Genomic DNA, 22,042 nt, shown 5'->3' on the forward strand with positions numbered 1-22,042 from the left:
AAACCAAGTTAAGATATCTTAAAGGCAACGTTCGTCACTAATAATCGGTCAGATGTGCCCCCATTTGCAGGAAAGTCAAACAACACAAACATCTAGGGGTTTCAATTTTGGTGTCAGGGGTCCTTTAACGTCTGTGGTTCCAGTGTTGGCTCCGCTTTTACAGCAGTCTAGTAGACATTACACTTGTATTGCTGATTCAGCAAGCTATATTGAAGCGTTGCTCGACTCCGGAGGAATGCATTAAAGAAAGTTACGTATGATATTCACATAATTGCACCATAATGTGCCCTTGGTTTCGATAATATTGACGTATGTGCTCTAACGTGAGGGCTGACATTACGTCGCACCACAAGTTACTCTTTAAACGCTAGTGTTGTCGACGTGCCTGGTAAGCCCACGATGTGCACACAGCTACTACACTTACAAAAACACGTCGATCCACCTCGTAACGCTAGGCTCAAAGCCATAAAATACAGCATAGAAGTACTCGCTGACTGCTTCGCATGAAACCGATTCCAACAATGCGTGGGATCTGCCGAATTTTTTATAAATGTATTCTTTTTTCTCATGCTGCACTCGACACTTAACATACATGTGGTTTACTATTAGAGGTTCTCGTAATTATGGGACTTCCGAATATAATACATATCACTAACGACGTTAAGTTGTATGCAAAGGAACTGGATAAAATTGACTTGACAAAAGTGAGGATATGCTCTTCTATATTTCATATCTATCTATCTATCTATCTATCTATCTATCTATCTATCTATCTATCTATCTATCTATCTATCTATCTATCTATCTATCTATCTATCTATCTATCTATCTATCTATCTATCTATCTATCTATCTATCTATCTATCTATCTATCTATCTATCTATCTATCTATCTATCTATCTATCTATCTATCTATCTATCTATCTATCTATCTATCTATCTATCTATCTATCTATCTATCTATCTATCTATCTATCTATCTATCTATCTATCTATCTATCTATCTATGACGACCTTCGGGCCATCTATCTCTCACCGAGTTGACAAAAAGCAGTTGCCCTCGCGGGCGTGAAGGTCGGACGTCAACTGAAGCCCTCAAGCCGGAAGTGAAAGGTTGACGTCATCTACTCCCTTTCACCCAGGCATAAAAATTGCTGCGGCCTGTATCATGCACGTGCAGCTATCGACCTTTACGTAAGTCGCTAAACGTTTTATCGATCGACGCCAAATAGCTCGAGACCATAGAACACTCGTATATCGACAAAACAGAAGAACCGTAGATCTTCCCGGTCGATACGATGCTCGGAGAGGGAAAAAGGATAACCTTTAGACGTTAATCTTCATATATTAATAATACAGGGAAATGGCATAGGGAACAGGACCCATTGATGACGTAAAGCAAATTCGATTGACCGTCGTGTCCTGCAGCCGACGCGCGTTTGTGTATCATACAGTAGAAGGTAACATTGCTTATTGGTGGTGGTCGCCTACTACAGTGGCTGGGCGAAGGTTGCATATTCAGAAGATGGAGTACGCTCATCTCTTACTAGAAGACAATTGCATCTAGCGGGCTGCAATGAAGAGAATAAGGAAAAACAATAACAATTTATCCTAAATACTAAGCATTAAGAAGCACAATTACCTCGAAAGAACTGTAAAAATACTTTCACGGCGGAGCAATGAAGCATGCTACGTGGCATAGTATCCAAGGGAGGGTAGAGGTTCCCGGTAAAGAAAATATGAGCAACGTTACTAAACCCATGCTGTCAAAGTGCTGCCTCTAGAATTACACACACACACACACACACACACACACACACACACACACACACACACACACACACACACACACACACACACACACACACATATATATATATATATATATATATATATATATATATATACATATATATATATATGTGTGTGTGTGTGTGTGTGTGTGTGTGTGTATAGCATGCTTCATTGCGTGTCACCCGGTGCGTCCATAACTTGTGCGTCTTCGAGGGCTTCCGCTCGGCCGAGACATTCCCCTCGCACCAACGTAACAATGTACGGGGATGGGTTCGTAACGAAAATATCGGTGTCGCCCTGAGTGACTTCTACGGTCGCAAATGGCACCAGCAAACCTTTCCTGGTGAAAACGCGGTCAGAGGGGGAAAGAAGTGCAACGGTGTCGGAGAGACCGGTGCAATAGACGGACACAGCCGTTGACGAATTGGCAGGAACTGTGGTGTCGTCTTTGACGAGTACCTTGGTCGCAGCCGGTGGACTATCCGCCGGCGTCAAATCTGAGAATGGTGAGAGCTCTATTTCGGCTGGTGCGCAATGAATTACGGCGTCGTGGCGAGCGAGAAAATCCCAACCCAGGATGACGTCGTGAGAGCATGAAGAAATTATGATGAATTCGACGGCGTACAGAGCGTCCTGAATGATGACACGGGCTGTGCACACCGCTGTCGGGTGAATGCTTTGGGCGCTGGCTGTACGGAGGGAGAGCCCGGAAAGCGGCGTCGTCCCTTTTCGTAGTAGTCGGCTAAATTTAGCGTCCATAACGGATACGGCAGCTCCAGTGTCCACAAGGGCCAATGTGCGCACGCCATCTACAAACACGTCTACTACGTTCGATGCGCTTTGCTGAGGGCTTTGGCAGTTCGATAGCGTCGCAGCCCTTGCCTCTTGGACTGCGACGACTAGTTTTCCTGGTCTCGGGCGACCGGACGAGGCCGTATCGGTGACAGTGAGCGGCGTCTTGGGGATGGCGAACGGCGGGTAGATGGAGACGGGCGTGAAGTCGGTGACATAGGCGGCGGCGGCTCGTAATATGGACGGCTGTACTGGCTGGTGACGGTCGATCCGGCTCGAGGCGGCTGCATGCGATTGCAATAGCGGGCGACGTGACCGGCGCAACCGCACGCAAAGCAGATGGGGCGGTTGTCGGAAGTGCGCCATCGGCTTGCCGGGCTAGGTCCCATCCATGTCGCAGGACGCGAGGGACGGGGTGGCTGCTGGTATGACTGCATGGTGGGCTGCAGTCGTGGCGTATGGATGACGTCGGCGTACGCAGCCGGCACACTCTCTTCGAAGGCCTGAGGCCTGGCGACGGCTCCGGCGTAAGTAAGTGGTGGAACCACAGGGATCGCTGGAGGCGGCCTGGCTACAACTTGCGCGTAACTGAGCGGCGCAGTCGCCCGAGGCGGTTGGTGGTATTCGGGCATGACCTCCGCGATTTCATGCTCAATAGCCCGGCGTAGGGGAGGCAGCAGTGGGGTCGACGGCTGTTCAACAGGCTGCGGGTGAGCGAAGGCCAGTAGAGAGAACTGGCGGGCAATCTCCTCGCGCACGAAGGACTTGATTTCGGCGAGCAAGGCGGAGTGGTCCGAAATAGCCGACATGGCAGCGAGATCGGCGTCGCGTGATGGAGGTCGACGCGTCATCAGCCGCTGCCGGCGCAGCTCCTCGTAGCTTTGGCACAGTGTGATGACCTCAGCCACAGTGCAAGGGTTTTTGGCAAATAGCATGGTGAAGGCATCGTCGTCGATGCCTTTCATGACGTTCCGGATCTTCTCAGCTTCAGACATGGTCGCGTTGGCTTTCTTGCACAAGTCCAGGACGTCTTCAATGTAACTCGTGAAAGACTCGCCGGACTGCTGGGCTCGTTCCCGTAAGCGCTGTTCAGCTTGCAGCTTACGAACCGCAGGGCGGCCAAACACGTCGACGATGGCGGTCTTGAAAGCGGACCACGTAGCGAAATCGGATGCGTGGTTGTTGTACCATAGGCTTGCGACACCCGCGAGGTAGAAAACCAAGTTGCTCAGTTTTCCTGCCTCTTCCCATTTATTGGGTACGCTGAAACGCTCGTAAATCGCGAGCCAGTCCTCGACGTCGGTGCCATCCGCGCCGGTGAAAACAGGAGGATCGCGGATGCGGGGAACACCAGGACAGGATGTCGGTGCAGGGGGAGGCGTTTGCTGGGCGGCATCTTGAGCCATGGTAGAGGGCACGGCACGGGATCGAAGCTCCAAGGGCATTGAATGCTGACCGTAGCTGTTTGAAGGGCACAGCACTCTCCACCAAATTATAAAGATGTTTATTGGCGGACACTCGGCGAAGATGAACGACAGCGACAGTCAAGGCGGGGCCGACTCTGCGCGAGCTGCGCGCTGTCCGAAGAGGGCAATCCACTAGAAGGGGCCAGAGAGGACGACCCACTTCAGAGTTCCAATAAGCTTCGCTACAATATATATATATATATATATATATATATATATATATATATATATATATATATATATATATATATATATATATATATATATATATATATATATATATATATATATATATATATATATATATATATATATATATATATATATATATATGCATGTAAAATGTATGTAGGCGGTGCAGCCCCACTATGAAGAAAAATTTAATGGCTCAGATTTTTTCGGGTATAAAAGATACCATAAGATACATCAATTTCTTTCCTTCTTTTTTTACTTATTTATCGAAACTATCCTTGGAGTTTGCGCAGGTGTCCTATAGCGGATGGCTGGCACTTTACATTACCGGAAGTGGGCATTGTGAGAAGCGAGATTGAATATGACGCCGCAGTTTCCCGCTAGCATCGTTCGTATCAATTATGGAACAGCATAAGCCGGCAGCCTTGCGTGGTTATCCGTGGTCGTCTCGGGCTCTCTAAACACATTGGCCTTTAGCGGAATACCGAGCTACTCGAGGCATAAGCACGAGTGGCTGTGTTGGCCGCCTGGTGGGGTAAAGTTGAATCGGATTACAACACCCAAGTGCTTTTTACATGGCTGCCGGTGCATAGTTCCTACACCGACGTAATGGTTGACGGGGCAGTAAAGTGAAAAAAATAAAAACAGATCTGCTCAGACTGATAAGCTATTCTTTGATAACCTTAATTATTGTCGTTGATTTCACCATGATATGTTCATTATCAGAGAAGAATGTAAACGTTGGAGTTTCAATTGAATTGAATTGAACACAACTTGAATGTTTCGCCGAAACCTCGGTACACAAATGTCATGTGACATCACGGTTTTCAAAGAGGTGTTTATTTTTTGTTCTTGTTTTGGTATTCCGGCCACATTTGCTCGGCAAGATTTTCTAAAGCTTGCTATACGTTAGGTTCTTGGCTCCCTTAGAAAACAATCGCATTCCTTTTCACGGATAAGGCATTCCGCAGGCCTAAGAAGACGCCGTCAAGATCTACGACGTCATGAGGAGCCGGTGTGAAAAACTTCAACGCGGCCTGTGTTACCTTTTAACGCGTTTTCTGACTTGCCGGGTGTCTTCTTGTGGCAAGAGCGGTGCCTTTGGTTTTAGTGAAGCGGTAATTTACTTATCCTCCGTGCCCCGCTAAGATGAGGGCTTTACTTTGTTGCACTTCGTTAATATTGGATGGATGGATGGAAAGTCCTTTATTGCAATAGCTATTATATGCACACTCGAGGCGCGTTTTTTGACGTCGCGTTCATGTTCCGTATGAAGATCAAATTGATAACGTCTCCCCGCGCGTCGTATGTTCTATGTGCGAGCGAAAGCTTGCGGATGCTGCACACAGGCGCGACTCAAGCAGCGATGAAACGCGCCGGCTGGCTCTTTCGGGGGAAGGAGCATGAACGGGTGCCGGTGGGGGAGCTGCGTCGCTCGGGCAGTGACTGCGAACTTTGATCAAAAGGGCGCAGTCACGCGCACTTTTTCGACTGCGATCAGTAGACGGTTCATACCTTTTTATTTGTGCGTTCTGTGCTCGCAGGCCTTCTACCGTGCCCGGTAGAAGGCCTGCGCACTCTCTCCGTGACGTCACAGACCTTGCCCGACGGAGAGACGCTATCGCCCGTGGCGCAGTTTGCGCGTTCATGCAGTGACAGCAGTGGACGCACTCGGTCAGTCCACGCTGCACACGCGACGGGGACGCGATGCTCCGGTGCGCCAGCTGTGGAACATCACTGCTTCTCGCGCCTGCGCAGCACGGCTATTGTACGCGCACGCGAAACCGCTCCGGCTAGGCCAGTGTCTCTATGCCGTCTCTGCTGCCGTCTCTATGGCCCCAACAGCGGCGCTGCGCCGAGCATTGGGGCCATAGAGACGGCAGCGTGTTACTACGCTGACCACCGAGCCGTCTTTGTGGTAATAGAGAAATGGCGTTGAGCAAAACATAAATATACACGTGTCACATAATGCGTATACCGTGTGTGTGTCACTGAAGCAGCAGTAAGCATGATTATCAAGCTAATTCTAGACAACCAGGAGAGCTAAGAATAATCAGCTGAACCTTAGCTCACGCTACGTATATCCTGGCATAGCCTTGCTAAGCCACTACGAGTTTTTTTGTTTTTTTTTTGTAAAGGAAAAGTGCTATCATGAATTTGATCAGCACTAGCTAATGCTAGCAGTAGTCTCTATTTGATATTTTTGTAGCATTGCAATCTTAGTTTGCTGTCCTTGCACGTTTTGCTCTTCTCCTGTTCTGCGTTCCTATGTAATGGATAAGCGTTTCGCTTACGACTCTAACCGCCGCCGCCGTTCTTTCGCGTGCACGTTCTTCGAAATATAGACAATGCGGGGCCCCGAATATGCCATATCGTCGCTATTCAGCACAACTTTCGTAGTAGTATTGGAAATGTCTACACGCCAATATTCTCCGGAGAAGGATAAAACATTTATTGATAAAAAAATCGTTGGAGGGGGAGGTGTCAAGGGTGGGTACCCCATACCAGGACACCGGTGGCCGCCACTGTTCGCCCGTCTTGATTCGGGGACCCCTTTGGGTCTTCAGGGCAGTTCGGGCGAGGACGGACTCCCAAGGCTCCCCCAGCACCGTGAACATCAGAGGCGACCGGGCCTCCATAGGTTTGCCCTGACATTCCTATGTGACATGCTCGCTCCACCGAAGGTTTCACTACATAAATGCGAATGCACATCTATACCCACGTCTCCCTGATAAATACTGTGAATGCATCAAACGTCGTCTATAAAAGGCGGTAGTTTGTAAAGCGAGCTTCGCCATAAAAAGACCCTTTATGCGGAGAAGCCACTTTCAAAGGAGCCAGTGTGTTGAAAAACTTTATTTTCCTTACTTATTGAGATGTTTCAAACAGGAAGGTAGGATATGTCGAATGCGGCTTTAACAAAATGACGTATTCGTTACTTAACTAACGAACGCGCGAAAAAAAAAAGAGAGGAGAAAATGGATACATACAAATATTCGAAGGCACGGTACACACTCCAACGCAAGCGCTGAAATTTAACAAAAATAAGATGTTCACTCGGTTTCTCTAGAGTTGCATGGGCGATGTTTTAGGCTGCAGTGCATTGTAAAGAAAATAATCAGGCAGAAATAACTGAGCTTCCGTTTATTCATTTATTCGCAATGAAAGCATGCGAAAGCATCATTGAATTGAACTGTAATGAACAAGACAATCTTTCCCTTATAAGAGTGGCTATCCTGCTAGTCAACATGAGCCATCGATTAGACAACAATATACTATATAATAATTCCTGGGGTTTAAAGTCCCGAAACCACGATATGATTGTGAAGAACGCCGTGGTGGAGGGCTTCGAAATTGTTTACCATCTGTCATAAGTACACGGGCCTCTAGCATTTAGCCTCCACCGAAATGTAGCCATCGCGGCCGGGATTCGATCCCACGACCGAGCAGTCGAGCATCGTACGCACCAGAGCACCGTGTCGGGGTTTACAATATAGCCAACAATATAGCCATCTTTAACCAGTGCTAAACAGTGTTAGATAGTGTGCGAGTAAGCGCTGTAGACAAGGAGCTGACCGCTTGCCCTTCACAAATCGACGTGTGTAGGGGTGTGTGAGGGGTACGCTACGCCTAACTGCGATGCCGGTGGCCGTGTTCTCGACAGGTGAGCGTCCCTTGCCCCGTGCGGCCTCCCGGTCGTCGAAAATCGAGCAGCCGGCGTCTGTTCGGCGTCCGCTGCCACCTGCACCGCTTCTACGCCGACTGCCCCGAGGGATCGCACGGGGGGCGCTCAGGCTGCGGCTCCGGCTGCGGCTCCGGTTCCCACTACGGCGGCGGCGCCGCGTCTCGGCGCCGCGCGGCCAGGCGTGCGGCCCGGGTCGCCTGGTCCGCCTCCCTGTGGGTCGGCTCCTTCCTCTTCCTGTTCGGGGTCGTGGCTCTGGGCCTGGGCTACGCCGCCCCGGCCAACCTGGTGAGGAGGCCGCACCCGTGGCGGCTCGCGGGTCTCTGCATGTTCTGCAGCGGAGGCTCTCTCCTGGCCGCCGCCCTGATGTTGGCGGCGCTATGTCCTCGCTGGCAGGACGACGAACCGTACGCTCCCGTCGTGGGTGAATCCAGGGAGGCCCAGGAAGACGAAGAGGACGACCTCAGGGTTCCCGTCACCGAGAAGATCACCGCCGTGCAGCCCCTCAGGGACTGAGAAGACCACCGAGCTTGGACTCGTTCGTTTGGACCACGGCCACTCGTTTGTTGTGCGCGATGAGGTCCTCCTGTGTGGGGATCTTGTGTGAGCGCGTGAACCCGAGTCGGTCACGTGGTTTACGCGTCATGCAGTGGTCTCGCCGAGTCATCCGGCTAAGATATACTAAATCTGTTCGGCAAAGCAACGAAGCGACGGGATCGTGGAGCGAGAAAACTAAACACGACACTTGTTTTGATTGTCGGATGCTTTGAAGTATGTCATCACGTGTGTCGTGTTTAGTTTTCTCTCTGTCTAGTCATGTCCCTTCGTTGTTATGGGAGACAGCTTTAGTACGTCATCATTGTGACGTCATCTCGCTACCGTTGACGGCCGAAATCAGGAGGGAGAAAGCTACATCGAGCTTACAGATACAAGTATATATATATAGAGAGAGAAAGTTGCCCGCACGTTACGCGCCGCAAGCGAAATGAAATTCTGCTATGTAAGGGCGTAGCGTTGATGACTCGCTATAGACTTGCGTGGCACAGTGTTGTTACCTTGTTTGTGATCTGAGGACAGAAACGGGTGATCGTAGGACATTGGTGAAAACACCTGGTCTGCGCAACGTAATGCCACTCGAGCACCATTGTTCGCCATAGCTTTGTGTATAAGCGATGCGCGTTTTTTTCAGCGGAACTGAACGAAAGTAGCGGTAAAGGTCAGTCTGTTTTAGGAGTGTGAATCAATAGGCGAGTATCGCGCGTAATGTTGCTGTTTTCGTTGCAGTTGTATGTCCGTAACGTATGCTAGGATTATTGACTGTAGGAGGACAAGACACCGACTGACAGTGTCTTGTCCAAGACAATGACTGTAGGAGGTCAAGACAGAGGACAAGACACTGCAAAGTGAATGCGATACTATGGAAAAATATCGCAGGATAGTTTATAAAATGGACGATGAATTTTGGTCAAGAAAAGAAAGCAAAATATTGACGTATACTTATGGGCTTTCACCGAAAAATAGGTGCTATAACAAGATGCCCCGGAAAAAAAGTGCGAGGTGTTCGGTAGCTATGTAAATGCCGTGAAAAGCGGTGAATGACTGAGTAAAGTGAAGTTAGCGGTGTCTGGGTACGCATGTGGGATTCTGTAAGAGTTAAAAAAGAAAGTCGTTGGTTGGTAGAATGTACACAGCATTAAAACCGCGGCCAGAAAATCCCGCGGTCTTATCATTGGCTAGTTCAGCATGTGATGTAGTCATAGTTTGTCATTAACCACGCTACCCAGACAAACATCGCTAAACTTTGCGATGTCAAGCTGAACTTGTGTGGCGATTCCGGAAGTGGCGCCACCTCGTTATTTTCCAACGTCACAGCGCCAGACGATGTAGGGACAAAAAGAATGCAAGAACAAAGATACGAATATTGAAAAAGGCCTGCTTGCAAGCCACTATTTTCATCAAATTTACGCATTAATTGCTGGTGGCCGGCTGACAGTTCGAGAGTGGCTTACTCGTTCGGCTGCGCGTGCGTCGCTGCCTGTCGTGCTGAATTTCGTGGAGTGTTCGGCATGTCTACGAAGCGGTGACTCCGTTTGACAACAGAAGCGGGAAGGTACACTCTTCGTGAAATGCGACAGCGTCAACCATGGGCCGGAAAACGTAACATGGCCTCCTATAAATCATCTTTACCCTTTATTGCGTAACAGTTGGCTGACTACTGATGCACGCTGCAATGAATAGGGTTACGTGTCCCACTGCGTGTTTGATGGTTCCTATACATTCTGCACTTGAAACAATCGTTTGACTAAGCATCGCTGTTGCCTTTCAGCAAGTTAGACGACTAACGCTTTAAGCGCACCTCTTGAACCTTTCCTGACGAAGACGACGCGGCGTAGACCTTATTTAGAACAGAGCCCGTGACGTCACTTGCAGAGAGATCCATCGTTTCGTTCTCACAGTGGCAATGGGCGAACCCGTGACTAGAATAGTATAGAAATATGTAGCTAGTGTGTTTCTGCTGACGTACACTTCGCTGTATTCATGATTTCAGAGGAAAAGAGGAACAGACGAAAGAAATGAGGAAGGTATGTTGTTTAACCCGGGCAATGTCATTCCGGCCAACGTGAAGTTGCACCATGTTGGCGCTTTGCGCCAATCACAGAGGCCTTAGCAGGCCTCTTAGGCAATCAGAGCTGACAAGATGGCGGAGGCAGCAGTATGGCGGAACTGATGATAATGTCCGAGAAAGCACCGCAGAGCAAAACAGTCAGATGTACGTGGACTATGTGCGCTGTATTGGTGCCATCTTTACTGCGATAAGAACGAGTTATATAACTAGAGGATAGCCATAATTCAGTGGTATAAGTGGTTAGCGACAAAAAAAAAAAGTTGAACCAACGAACGCGTGAGAATGCGGAGGTCACAGGTGCTGTGTTAGTCGTCGCTTGTTAGTCGAGCAACATGAACTGGACCTGTTGGAACGGGTACACACTCAGGCCCGTTCGTGTGTCAGCTTAATCCGCCACTTTTTCACGGTTCCACGGCGCATGCGCCGCTCCCTTAGCGGAAAAGTCGCATTATGTTTTGGTAGGGTCTGCGCACACCTTCCAATCTCAGAGGCCTTTGTTCTGGCCATTCCGATTGTCCCGGATCACCCTGTAAATGCTCCGCCCCCTACCAAAACGGCAGGGGGCGGCAAAGGAAGATGAAAAGGGCGGAATTCTGCCAGTCCCTGCGTGGTACCACGCCTAATTGCGCATCACGTTTAGGATTAACTGTACCTTCGCAGGTCTTGCCAATGTGAATTGTATATTTTAAGGAAAAGGCAACTCGACATGACTACGGCTAGTTTCGTGCTGCCACAAGGCAACCTAAACTTTAGCGCACGGTATATTGTACTTTGAGCCTTGAATGCGCACACAGGTTACACCAATTGGACAAAACACAGTAAGGCATAGGCGCCGAGCTAAAGCGGGCACCATATTCACTGGTTTCGAGAACATTTTGGAAGGTTTGAGCGAAAGAAAGAAGCCGGCGTGAATAGCTATTTATGGGGTACCTTCACTGCAACGTTTGTGATAATTAACTTGTTGACACTTCCGTACGAAAGCGTAGAGTAGGGGGTCTCCTGATCTCACGATATCGTCTGTGTAGGAAAGTACATATGTTACTTGGAGGGAAAAAAAGAAGGGGGTGGACATGCTGTGAAGAATATAAAAAGCTAACGCCGTCTTGTAGTCATACGAAGCTTGTTGCAGAAAGAAATATACATCGTAGAGACAGCTCTTTTATCGAGTGGGCCTCAGTGTTGTTCGTACATATATTAGTTTAAGCAACACAACTTTTTCGATTTCCTCCGGAGCACGTACGTGAGACATTGCCAGAGTCATGATCACAGCGGGCGAAATCTGTTGGAAAAATCTGTCGCTCGCTGTGTAACGTATATTACTCTTGATGGATGTGTGTTCATACATGTATAGAACTGGTTTATTGTTAACGCCTGTGATGTGACATTTTCCAATTGTTTACAACCTTTGTATTTTTGTAATTCTTTATGAATGTTACTCGAAACAAACAAGACATGTAGCCTTTAATGTAGTGTTGAAAAAATTGTCAACAAGCAACCAAGAGGCAGAACTGTCGCTTGTAAGCTCTTAAAACTTGACGTTGTACATTATATAATAGTTCGTCCGGAATTGACAACAGTGATCGAGTGTGTCGCCGATGCAGCTGGCTTGTTTGCTGTCCGTCACTGCTTGCGATGCATGCTAATCCACTTTCGACCGCAGCTAATGTACGTCGTTGGGAGTGTACGTAAAAGTGTGCATTACGTTACTTGTCAAGCGTAAAATTGTTACTCCTCTTGTAGCTGGCGTGCAGTGTAGTCTCGCTTGTAACGTGCATTCGGCCATTGCTGTAAGCTTTCGTGACATGTTCGCCCGGCTACGGGAAATCTTCTCAAAGTGAGCTTGTACTGACCTTATTTAAAGCAGTGCTGACACGGAATTTCAGACTTTCCGTGTTTTGCGTTAACTGACATTCCAGGGCCTCAGAATCATGAAAAAATACTTTCATGGCTCAGACTGCGTTGCGTACATTGACATGACAGCATTTGTACATCCACTTTCGGTTTCGTTTCAGAAGGCGTATTGTGACGTCATGACGCACGGGGTCGTCACGTGGTAGCAGGATCTTATTACTGGAATTCCCTCTGTCTCATTCAACCGATGTATGTGCTGCTACTCGTAAAGATCAATGTAGCAACGTAGCAGACGAATGAGCGAACTGAAGCGAGAGTCAAAATGTCGCACTGTGCTGCCCCCAGGTGACCGCCTTCGGGGTGATGACGCCATAACCTCCGTAAACTAAACCGAAGCTTTCTGCGCTCTGAGGCTTGGCAGAAATTTGTTATAGTTTTCTTGTCCCGAATCTTCATTTAACACCGCAAATGCATAAAAATAATAAAAAGAAGACGTTAGTATATCCTCTTCGTACAGTTTTTATCGGCGCAAAGTTCAAGCAACACTAACCTGTTGTCATCTTGTGCGGCAGTCCGATGATCGCGCGCAGAACACTTATTTCAGTGGCCAATCGTTTCCTCAGTCAACTACAGATGGAAACACAGCGCCAGAGACGCGATATGGTCACAGCGAGAGCATTTTGTAAGTTTCGCTTCTCAAAGAAGTCGCGCTGTTTCCTTTTCCCACTTCCAATCAAAACGATGCTACGGCTAAACAGCCAAGTTCTGAACGCTTGACTAACGGCAGCCTTTGCTGCTAATTCGACTGAATGGTCGAACTGACGGATCAGCCTCCCTGTCGGCCTTTCCGCGGAAATAAAAGAAAAAAAAAAAAGAAACCACGGATGTGTTCTTGGGATGTGTATTTTTCTAGATGGCGTACACTTCCGTTCACAGAGTTTGTATATGTTCCTTTGGATGATTGCCTTAATCGAGGTACAACTTGTGAAATAAATGTGGTGCTGGTTGAAAGTGTTCACCGACTGTTTGTGTGTGTTCGCTTTTCTTCTGTGCGTGTCGACTTACGCATAGCCGCACATACTAAGCGACGTCGAAGCTTGCAGTCATGTAAACTTGGCATTATCATAGCTTTATGTGGCTGGGATGAGGGACGCCGGAGCTGAGTAATATGAGTGCTCATTTTGGTAAGTTAAAATTCCGTTAATTAAGGTACGTGATTCCGTAGTTTTAAGAGTCAATTTGCAATTATTAGAGGGAAGTGAGCCGATTGGGGCCAGCACAGAAAAAAAGAAGACAAAGTTTTTCTTTGAATTTTGCTCAAAACCGGAGCGTTGGTATAACGTCATATATATTAAATTATACGGTCTAATATTCAAGTATTTACTTCTTTAAATGTTTGTTCAGAAAAGAGTTCCCAATTGATTAGAAAGAGTCTTACATTTATTTGGAATGCAACTTTATGACGTCACTATATATATATATATATATATATATAGAAGCAAGCGCGGGCGCTACGAACGTTTTACGCCTTTCTGTCTCTCATTGGCTTAACTGTGTGTACGTAATCCGCCATAATGTGCACCATATAAACTTATGCCGTCTTCGACAAATCGCCCCGGTGAGCTAGCTACGGGGCACCAGGGCGCTACTACGATTGGACGAACCGCTGCACCGGGGCGCCCCGGTGCTATTTCATGAGCGCACCGGTGCCATTTCATGAAGATGCCATGACTCACCTCCCCCCCCCCCCCCCCCAACCCAGCATTTTTCTTTCAAATGCACACAAGCTCGCTGCTTTTGAAGTGAAAATGTCGACCAATTAACCTGCAACAACCCGCTAATGCTTCCAGTAGAGAGAGATATTTGTTTAGTTTGAAAAGTAAAATCGGGTTTTTCAAAAGGAAGGATTAGTTGTCGTAGCGACCGAAAGGTAAGGTGTTTTTTGACATTCGTTGTTTTTTTCCAGAACGTGCTGAAAATGTCTGGGCGATAGGATTCCAAAAAGGAATTTGCTAACGAGACATATTCGACCGGCAGATCGTGAGGAACACTGTTTCTACGAACAATGGATACTGGTCTGTTCCAGTGAAAATTTCTATCGTAATCATCGTAACAACACTGAACACGAAAAACAACCGCGCGTTAGCAAGAAAGTCGCGTCATCGAAAGAGTTTAATCTAAAGTCCTTAAAGGGGCCCTGCAACACCTTTCTTTGTTATATTGGAATAGTCCCATTATTGACGCATGACTCTTCACGAGCCATATGCCGCAAAAATTTTTCGAATCCGTCAAGTCTAAGTGGTGTTACCAAATTATAGAGATCACGTTCCACAGCTTTCTCTCTCAACTCAACGCAGCGAGCGCGCGGAAAGCTGCGCGCGGCGTGAGGGGAGGGAGGGAGGGCGGAGGTGCGAGGAGGCGACGTCAGCGCCGGCGGCATTTTTTTCATTTTTTTTCTCTCTGGCGTCTCGGCGCAACCACGTGGTCTGTGCCGCCACTTCCGGTCGGCTTGCGTCGTTCTCGTCGAGCGGAGTCGATCGCGCTGTGTATCGCGCGTGCTTGAAAACTGCGCGTCGGTTTGGTAATGTTGGGTGTGCACCTCGAACGCCGTAGTGTTTTCATCGCTCTGCCAACCATGGAAGCAAACGTGAGCGCTCGTTTGGAACGAATGACAGCTGAGATCGGTTTCGGCCCATACTCCGATACACCGCCACGTAAGACGGCACTGGTAGACGACCCCGAAGCGCCGCCATTACCGGACGCCAGCATTGTTATCGGAGACACGCTGCGCCCGTGCCTTGGTCGGTCGTGAGAACGTGCCGACGATGCAGTTCTCAGCTGACGAGGCAACACTCGAACGGCTGCCACTCTCAACGGCAACCGGCGATGGTCAAAAGCACAGAAATATTCACGTTTTCGGCACTGCGCATGGCGAAGAAAACGGAACCACGCAACCACGCAACTACGAGCAGACGAGCTGTCGGTGAGACCGGAAGTGCTAATATTAATGTTTGTTCGGTGTTTTTAACGCGATAACATAATATAAACATACATATTATCTACTTATTGAACTCAAAATTAACAACGAAAGTAATAATGAGGGTGTTATCGTGATTATAACATCAGCCAATGGTGGAACTGCCGACAATCGCGTCATATTTTGCGGACTAATACATCATTTGTCGAGAGAAGAGGGAGCGATTTTCAGCTGACTTTGAGAATTCATTGTAAATTCCAGGCCGAGCGCATCGCTATAATATTTGGCTGGCGTGTTCTCGGGAGCCTCGACTACCGATCGGCAGCGCTTTTTGAGCATGCTCGAAAAGTGTTGCAGGGCCCCTTTAAGTACCGACAACCATTGAAGCGCCCCCGACGAATCTCATTGGCTAACGCTCGTTTTCGGTAGCCATGTTCTTCCTAACTCTTTTCCAGCACCTGGTGAAACCACTGACCTCATTGGAGATCAGTGGGTGAAACGCGTCCCCCGCTCACAATTGACGGGGGGTTTGCGGGAGGAGAAAGGCGCGTCGCGTTGCTTATTGTGCGCTCAAAGATGCGTGGCTAATGTACTTAGACGTGCATGGCTTTGTAAATCTCCTAAGTTAGGAAGAAAATGGCGGCAGACGCCGGCTTCGTGTGAGAGAGGGCCGGGAGAGGAGGCAGTTGTCGGTACTTAAGTAGAAGGGAAAAATCTAGGCACTTTAATTTAATCGACAAGCACTAAACACGCATACGGAAGCCAAATCGAAACCGAAACAACAATGTAACTCTAACAACGCACAAATTTATATACAAGCTGAAAGCTATGCATACATACACTTAATAAGTAACCTAAGTTATGCTAATTTTATCAGATCAACACTATGACTTAATTTGTAAATTTCATAGTGTAGTGGCACGCACAACCTCCCGCTTCGCAGAGAGCGCCAACAACATGAGCTTTTCTCATCGCTCTATGCAAAGCAAGAGGGAATCATTTCTCTACGTTAACGCGCTGTTCTGTTTTCGTGCGCACGTATTTGATGAAGCGAAGTTGCGTGCGCGAGTGATTGAACCAACTGAAGTCCCCGGGTTTTCAGAATCGCTCAGTGACACTGGCGTTTTCTAATGAGTGATTACTTGTGCATTCATAACACAGTGCTTCATGGCGGACATTCGCTCGAAGGTTCTGCAGTATGAAACGTTCCTGAACGACGTGCTAAAGGAAGACCTCAGGTTCGTGAGTGACATTGTGGTTGACAGCAGCGTTGCATTACGCCGTAATAATGTGTATGCTTGTTCCTAAACCCCAGGAAATGCCTCGAGGAGCGTGATCGCATCTGCGCGAAGCTAGCCGAGCTTCTACAACTGCGTACAGTCGTCGAAAGGATCCAGGCAAGCTTTCGCAAGCAAGCGCGATTGCGTTTTCGCGCAACATGTAGTTTCTCATTTCTTTTTTCCGAACTCCGCAGGAGGTGGCGGCGAACAAGGAGACGTTTCGGACGCAGGTAGATCTGGGCAGCAACTTCTACGTCCAAGCCGTCGTGTACGTAAACCCAGTCATTTTGCAACTGAGTTATGATCAGTAGAAATGGACAGGCAAAGCAACAAAGCGGTCTTTTTGCAATATCTGAGCAAAACAAAGCAGCCGTGAGCCTGAGAGCTTCTCGTGAACGTATATTAAAGACGCAAGTCCCTGTGTTGTTTCGAAATGTCATTAGCATTGCAAGTGACGCGCTGCATTGGATGCAAACCGCGTAAGACACTTGCTAAAAGATGTTGGTTTGCCATTGTTTTCGTAACGGCTGCGTATCATTAGGCACATGTCCAGACACTAAAGGAGACAAACACAGCTGCTGAATTGGAGTTATGGCTGCGAGACAATCCATGGCCAGTTGCATTAAAGGCATTGATGAAAGCACCTCAAGCCTCAAATATCATAACCGACCTAAAGAATAAAAAATATCGAAACCTGGTAATATATCATTAAGCTGTTATTATCGAATCCATGAAGGTTGCTAAGCAACCAATAAAAAGGACATAAACCTTTAGTTGGGGGTCACACGTGTTTGTGTTCATATTCAAGCAGATCACACAGCAAGCTTTTAAGTTGGTACTACTGCGCTACGACTAAAGAGATGGTGTATGAACATTTATAACGCGGTTTTGCCGCTTGCGTTGTTATGGAACACTGCGTGAAACTGTCCATTTCAGGCCGGACGTGTCGAAAATCTTTGTGCAAGTTGGCATGGGCTTCTTTGTAGAGCTGACACATGAGGAGACCCTGTGGTTTGTGGGTCGTCGAGAAGCACTGCTTGAGACGGAGCTGCAGCGCGTCTCCAAGGAGTCTGCAAACATAAAGGCGCACATCCAGATGGTGCTGCAGGTCAGTGCAGTGAAGTGTCATTAGCTGTGGCCTTATCATTGTCCTAAGGGATAGCAGAAGTGTCCTGGAATGGTCTGGTTTGTACGATGTGGTAACGGAATTGAGCAGCACTTAAGAACAAATTACCACACTATTGTCCTTACTTCACCACGTGCAGCCTCACCAATCCATATTTTTGTGCTAGTAACTGATGTCAGTATTTTTAAGGAAAAGTTATTTTTGTTCAATTTTACTGCTACTCACCCATTTAGTCTAACGGCCAGTTCAGTAACTCACGTAGTGTCATGCCGACCAACCGGTTTTCTTGCATTGCATGCATGTTTTAAAAGCATCCAAGCTCTACCCTGGCACATGAGTGGTTTGACGAAAAGTGTCTTTCTACCATTTGAGTTTACCTGTTGCAATGCAAGGTGCCTGTTCAGGGCCAGTGCACTTGCCATTCGCAACAAAGGTGTGCTCACACTCGCCACATGTACTGACGCTTCCATCTGCTCAGTTTGGTTGTCACGACATTTCTGCCTGGCTTAGTTGAAGCACACTGCTTTTTGAATGTCAGTGGTAGTTACACCTGCTGTGTAATGCTGCAAACTGTGATTGAGTTCTACAGCTGTGAAGCTCAATGGCTGTTGAAAGTATCCATGAACATGCGTATTGCGTACAGCATGCCAGTGGTGGAGATAAGCCTACTACGAATAGATAATGCAAATACCGCTTTTTTGGCTAGCATGATGGTTATTGGATGAGTGTATGACCTAACGTCTAGTTACGTCGCAACAACACACCTGCGTGTATGCCGAATAGACGTATATGAGCATATTAACTCTATTCCGACGGCAGCATTTGAATGCTGGATCTGTAATATTGATGCTTGATGCTCCAATTGCTATGCCAGAGACAAATGACTCATCAAGAGTAGAACTTTGTTGAGAAAGTCGCACGGTTCAAGAAAGTGCATTAGGGTGCTTGGCACGTTTTGCATAATGCAGATGGTTATCTCAAGAACTTTCTTCATGCAAGTCAGCATGTTAAAGGGGCACTGACACCAATTTTCAAAGCTGAGTTTACTCCGCCATACAAATCGCCTGTATACAGCTCAGACCAAGAGTGACGCTCAGTAAATGCTGATAAGATATTTTATTTTGGCATTAAAGTCAATTTTTGCATGGCGCACCTACTGACATCAACACTAGCATGATATCAGGCTACAATATCAATTCTGGTGACTTCACACACCTGTTGTGATGGTGTCAAAAACGTACAAAATTGCCACTCGTGTGTCGCCAACGGAGCCACGAAATGTAGCGGCCGTGGAAATTTCACGATATCTTGCACGAGCACGTGGCGAGAAGCTCATACCGTGTCGTGACGTCAGGGCACAGTAGGAACGAAAACTAGCTCTTAAAAAGATGTCATAATTTTTTAGCGTGCACTCATGCTTACAAGTAGATATTCTAGGCTCTTGAGGGCTTGGCCTTTCATTTGATGCTAAAGAAACGACAACTGAAATTTTGTGCCATTACTACTCCGTGAGTATTGTGTTGTGTGTGTTCACAACACTCATGGAGTGTCATTGAGCCAATGTTATGCTAGTTGCATCGACAGTCATAACTTATACCACTCCGTTTCTGCCGCAGTTTTTCTTGCATATTCCCCATTGACAGGTGACAGGTTAACTGCAACTTGTTTATTTTGTCCTTTTTCTCTGCATAGCTTAGTGAGAGGAAGTGCATGGTGTTTTTCGGGCCAGCATAACTGTCTGCATCGCATATTTTTTTTTCTTTTAGGGGCTGCGTGAACTCCAAGGCCTGCCAGCCGATCTCGATCGACCGAAGCAACGAGATATATTCGAGTAGAGTTGTCACGTGTAAAGTGTTGGCCCGCCCAAGTGTGTACAAGTTTACTGTAAATAAACTCTAAAGATATTTCTTTTTGCTCTGGAAAACGAGCACTTCAGAGACGCGATTTCCTTGGCTGTTGTGTGACGATATTGTTGAAAGGGATTGCAGACTGCTGCATCGTTGAAGCTAAAACACCGTTATTAAAGTGTTCTACTCTAAATGCGAGTCAAAGTGATTGTGCAGATATACGAGGACATAATGTTAAAGAGTATAACACACTGCAAGCACAGGGAGAAAAGGAATTGACAGCACAAGCGCTGAAGCTAATAGCTAAGGCTGTAGTACCATTGATGTGACAGGGGAGAAAATGGGAGGTTGATATTGTAGTGTATTGGTACTCCATTGCTCTTAGTTACCTGTCATGATTAGTGAGACTTAGCACATAGAGCGCTTGCATATTGATAGGTTTCTGCAGTGGTGCTTCAGCAGCATGGGAATAATGGGAAGCACAGGCTCGTGTTCCTTGATGTGACGGAGGCAGAACGATTCATTAGGCACCTGCCGCAGTGCTCTAGTGGTTATGGATTCACGAGGCAAAAAAGCACCAGCTCGCGCAGCCTAATCATGTATCAACTGTGGGCAAGGTGCCATTGCGCCCTCTGTTGCACAATTTCGCTTGAAAACATGGCAAGGCATGTATGCAGTGTGCTCTTAAAAAGGTTCGCTACTTCAAAGCCATTTGGTGGCAATTTATTGGCAGACATCATCTGCTATGGGATCGTTGCTGGTAGCTCGTTTCGTATGCACCATGGCATGCAACTAGGGCAATATTCAGTAATAACTACAGCCCAAATATCAATTGCAGCTGCTTGTTGACATTATCAATCGAAATCTGTGTGAAAACTTGATGTGTAGCATGGTGCCTAGTTTTGTGGGTCATGCCAGCTGTAGTCCTGCAAAGAAACTTGCATTCCTCCTCACTTGATTGTGACATCGTGTCAACGTTGCCTGTGCTGTCGCAGCCAGACGTATTCCTCTCCAGAATTGCTTTTTTCCCAGATGGTGTGGCTTTTTACAACATGCAATAATGGCTGCCTTTAATACTTATAAAAAATATACACTGAAACCTCCATATAACAAACCCGGATATAACGAAACATCGTTTATAACGAAGTAAATGAATAAAGTCTTGTAATACAGTGTTGGGAATATACGTTTATAACGAATTTTCGGATATAACGAAGTTATTTTCGTGTAAGATGCAACTTTGTTATAATGAGGTTTGATTGTGTATATATACATTCCATTCTGTAAATTCTGTCACCAGAAACTGCTGCACACATAGCGATGCCACAGAGTTAAATTCTTTTTACCATAAGCTGGTCGTGTGCACAATCAATGTTACAAGCATCTACTTTGAAGCACAATGGTGGCCGACGCGACCACGCGCACTATTTTTACCTTGCTGCTGCATTTGCTATTAGTCGTTATTACGGGAACCACAGCTGTGGTGAAACGTCTGCCTTCAATTCAGGAGGTACCGGTTCAGATTCCCAGAGCTGCCAGGCATCCATCAGTTTTTCTAAAGGTGAGAGAGGTGTGCCAATCTGGCCGGTGGCTACTAATCCTGAGAAGGTGGCGTTTTCTCTTTCTCCTATTTCTCACTTCCCTCCCCCCATGACCCTCTGAAGTAAAGAAGTCAGGGGAGGCCACGCCCAGATGACCGAAGCGGGGCTAAAGAAATAGTCCCGCTCATGCACTCGGCAATGTTCTCCGAAGGTGGGGTCAATGGCCGCGCGGCTCATGACGTCACTTTGGAGTCCCCGACCATTGGTGCAGGCTTGTATGAATCCGCCTTTGAGGAGAAACTGGCGCGCGCTTCTAAAGTTGTATCCGACTATAGCGCTTTTTCTAACCTTAAACTAATACAGCACCTTACTAATGCCTCCCTACACATTGCAGAGCTACCACACGATTGTTGTGGGGAAAGAATGTTTGTTCATTTTAAGGCTTGGCCAACAACATATTTATGTAAATAGAACCGAGGAAGCTCTCACCATGCAGACATTGCAGTACTGGCTTGGGCAGCTTGTAGACCCTCATGGTTCAGTGGTTTCGTTAGCCCAGTTAACTAAACTGAAGTAGTTTTGAATGTTGGTTACCATGCTCAGCCCTCCATCCTAACCGGAGAGTGCATGGCTGTGCCACCTCGGCAAAACTGTCCACAATGCTTTGTCCACTTACAAACTGTCCACTTACAAACTTGTTCGTTATTATGTTTACCACTCCCCTCTGTAATGTCTGTTGACCCTGACGGTAAAATAAATAAATAAATAAATGACAATCCACCACAATTCTAAAGAAGCAAGACGGCACCATGCTCAAAATGGTGGATCAAAGGGTTGTTTTAAGGTGCAGTAAAGGCAAATAACATT

General features: G+C 47.2%; 2 protein-coding genes across 2 annotated transcripts; both read left to right on the plus strand.

The window, feature by feature from the left end:
- The first annotated feature begins 5,611 nt into the window (after positions 1-5,611).
- LOC119372147 (uncharacterized) lies at positions 5,612-13,427 on the plus strand. The gene is made up of 2 exons (XM_049420117.1): positions 5,612-5,662; positions 7,910-13,427. The coding sequence occupies exons 1-2, from the start codon at positions 5,612-5,614 to the stop codon at positions 8,441-8,443; spliced, it is 585 nt and encodes a 194-aa protein (XP_049276074.1). The 3' UTR covers positions 8,444-13,427.
- A 2,952-nt stretch (positions 13,428-16,379) lies between these two features.
- Positions 16,380-19,694, plus strand: LOC119372148 (protein UXT). Its single transcript, XM_037642608.2, has 5 exons — positions 16,380-16,619; positions 16,697-16,778; positions 16,856-16,929; positions 17,598-17,769; positions 19,554-19,694. Exons 1-5 carry the CDS (start codon positions 16,549-16,551, stop codon positions 19,620-19,622), a joined length of 468 nt encoding a protein of 155 aa, XP_037498536.1. The 5' UTR covers positions 16,380-16,548; the 3' UTR covers positions 19,623-19,694.
- The last annotated feature ends 2,348 nt before the right edge of the window (positions 19,695-22,042 follow it).

Source organism: Rhipicephalus sanguineus, chromosome 10 (genome assembly GCF_013339695.2).
Source record: "Rhipicephalus sanguineus isolate Rsan-2018 chromosome 10, BIME_Rsan_1.4, whole genome shotgun sequence".
Classification (NCBI taxonomy): domain Eukaryota; kingdom Metazoa; phylum Arthropoda; class Arachnida; order Ixodida; family Ixodidae; genus Rhipicephalus; species Rhipicephalus sanguineus.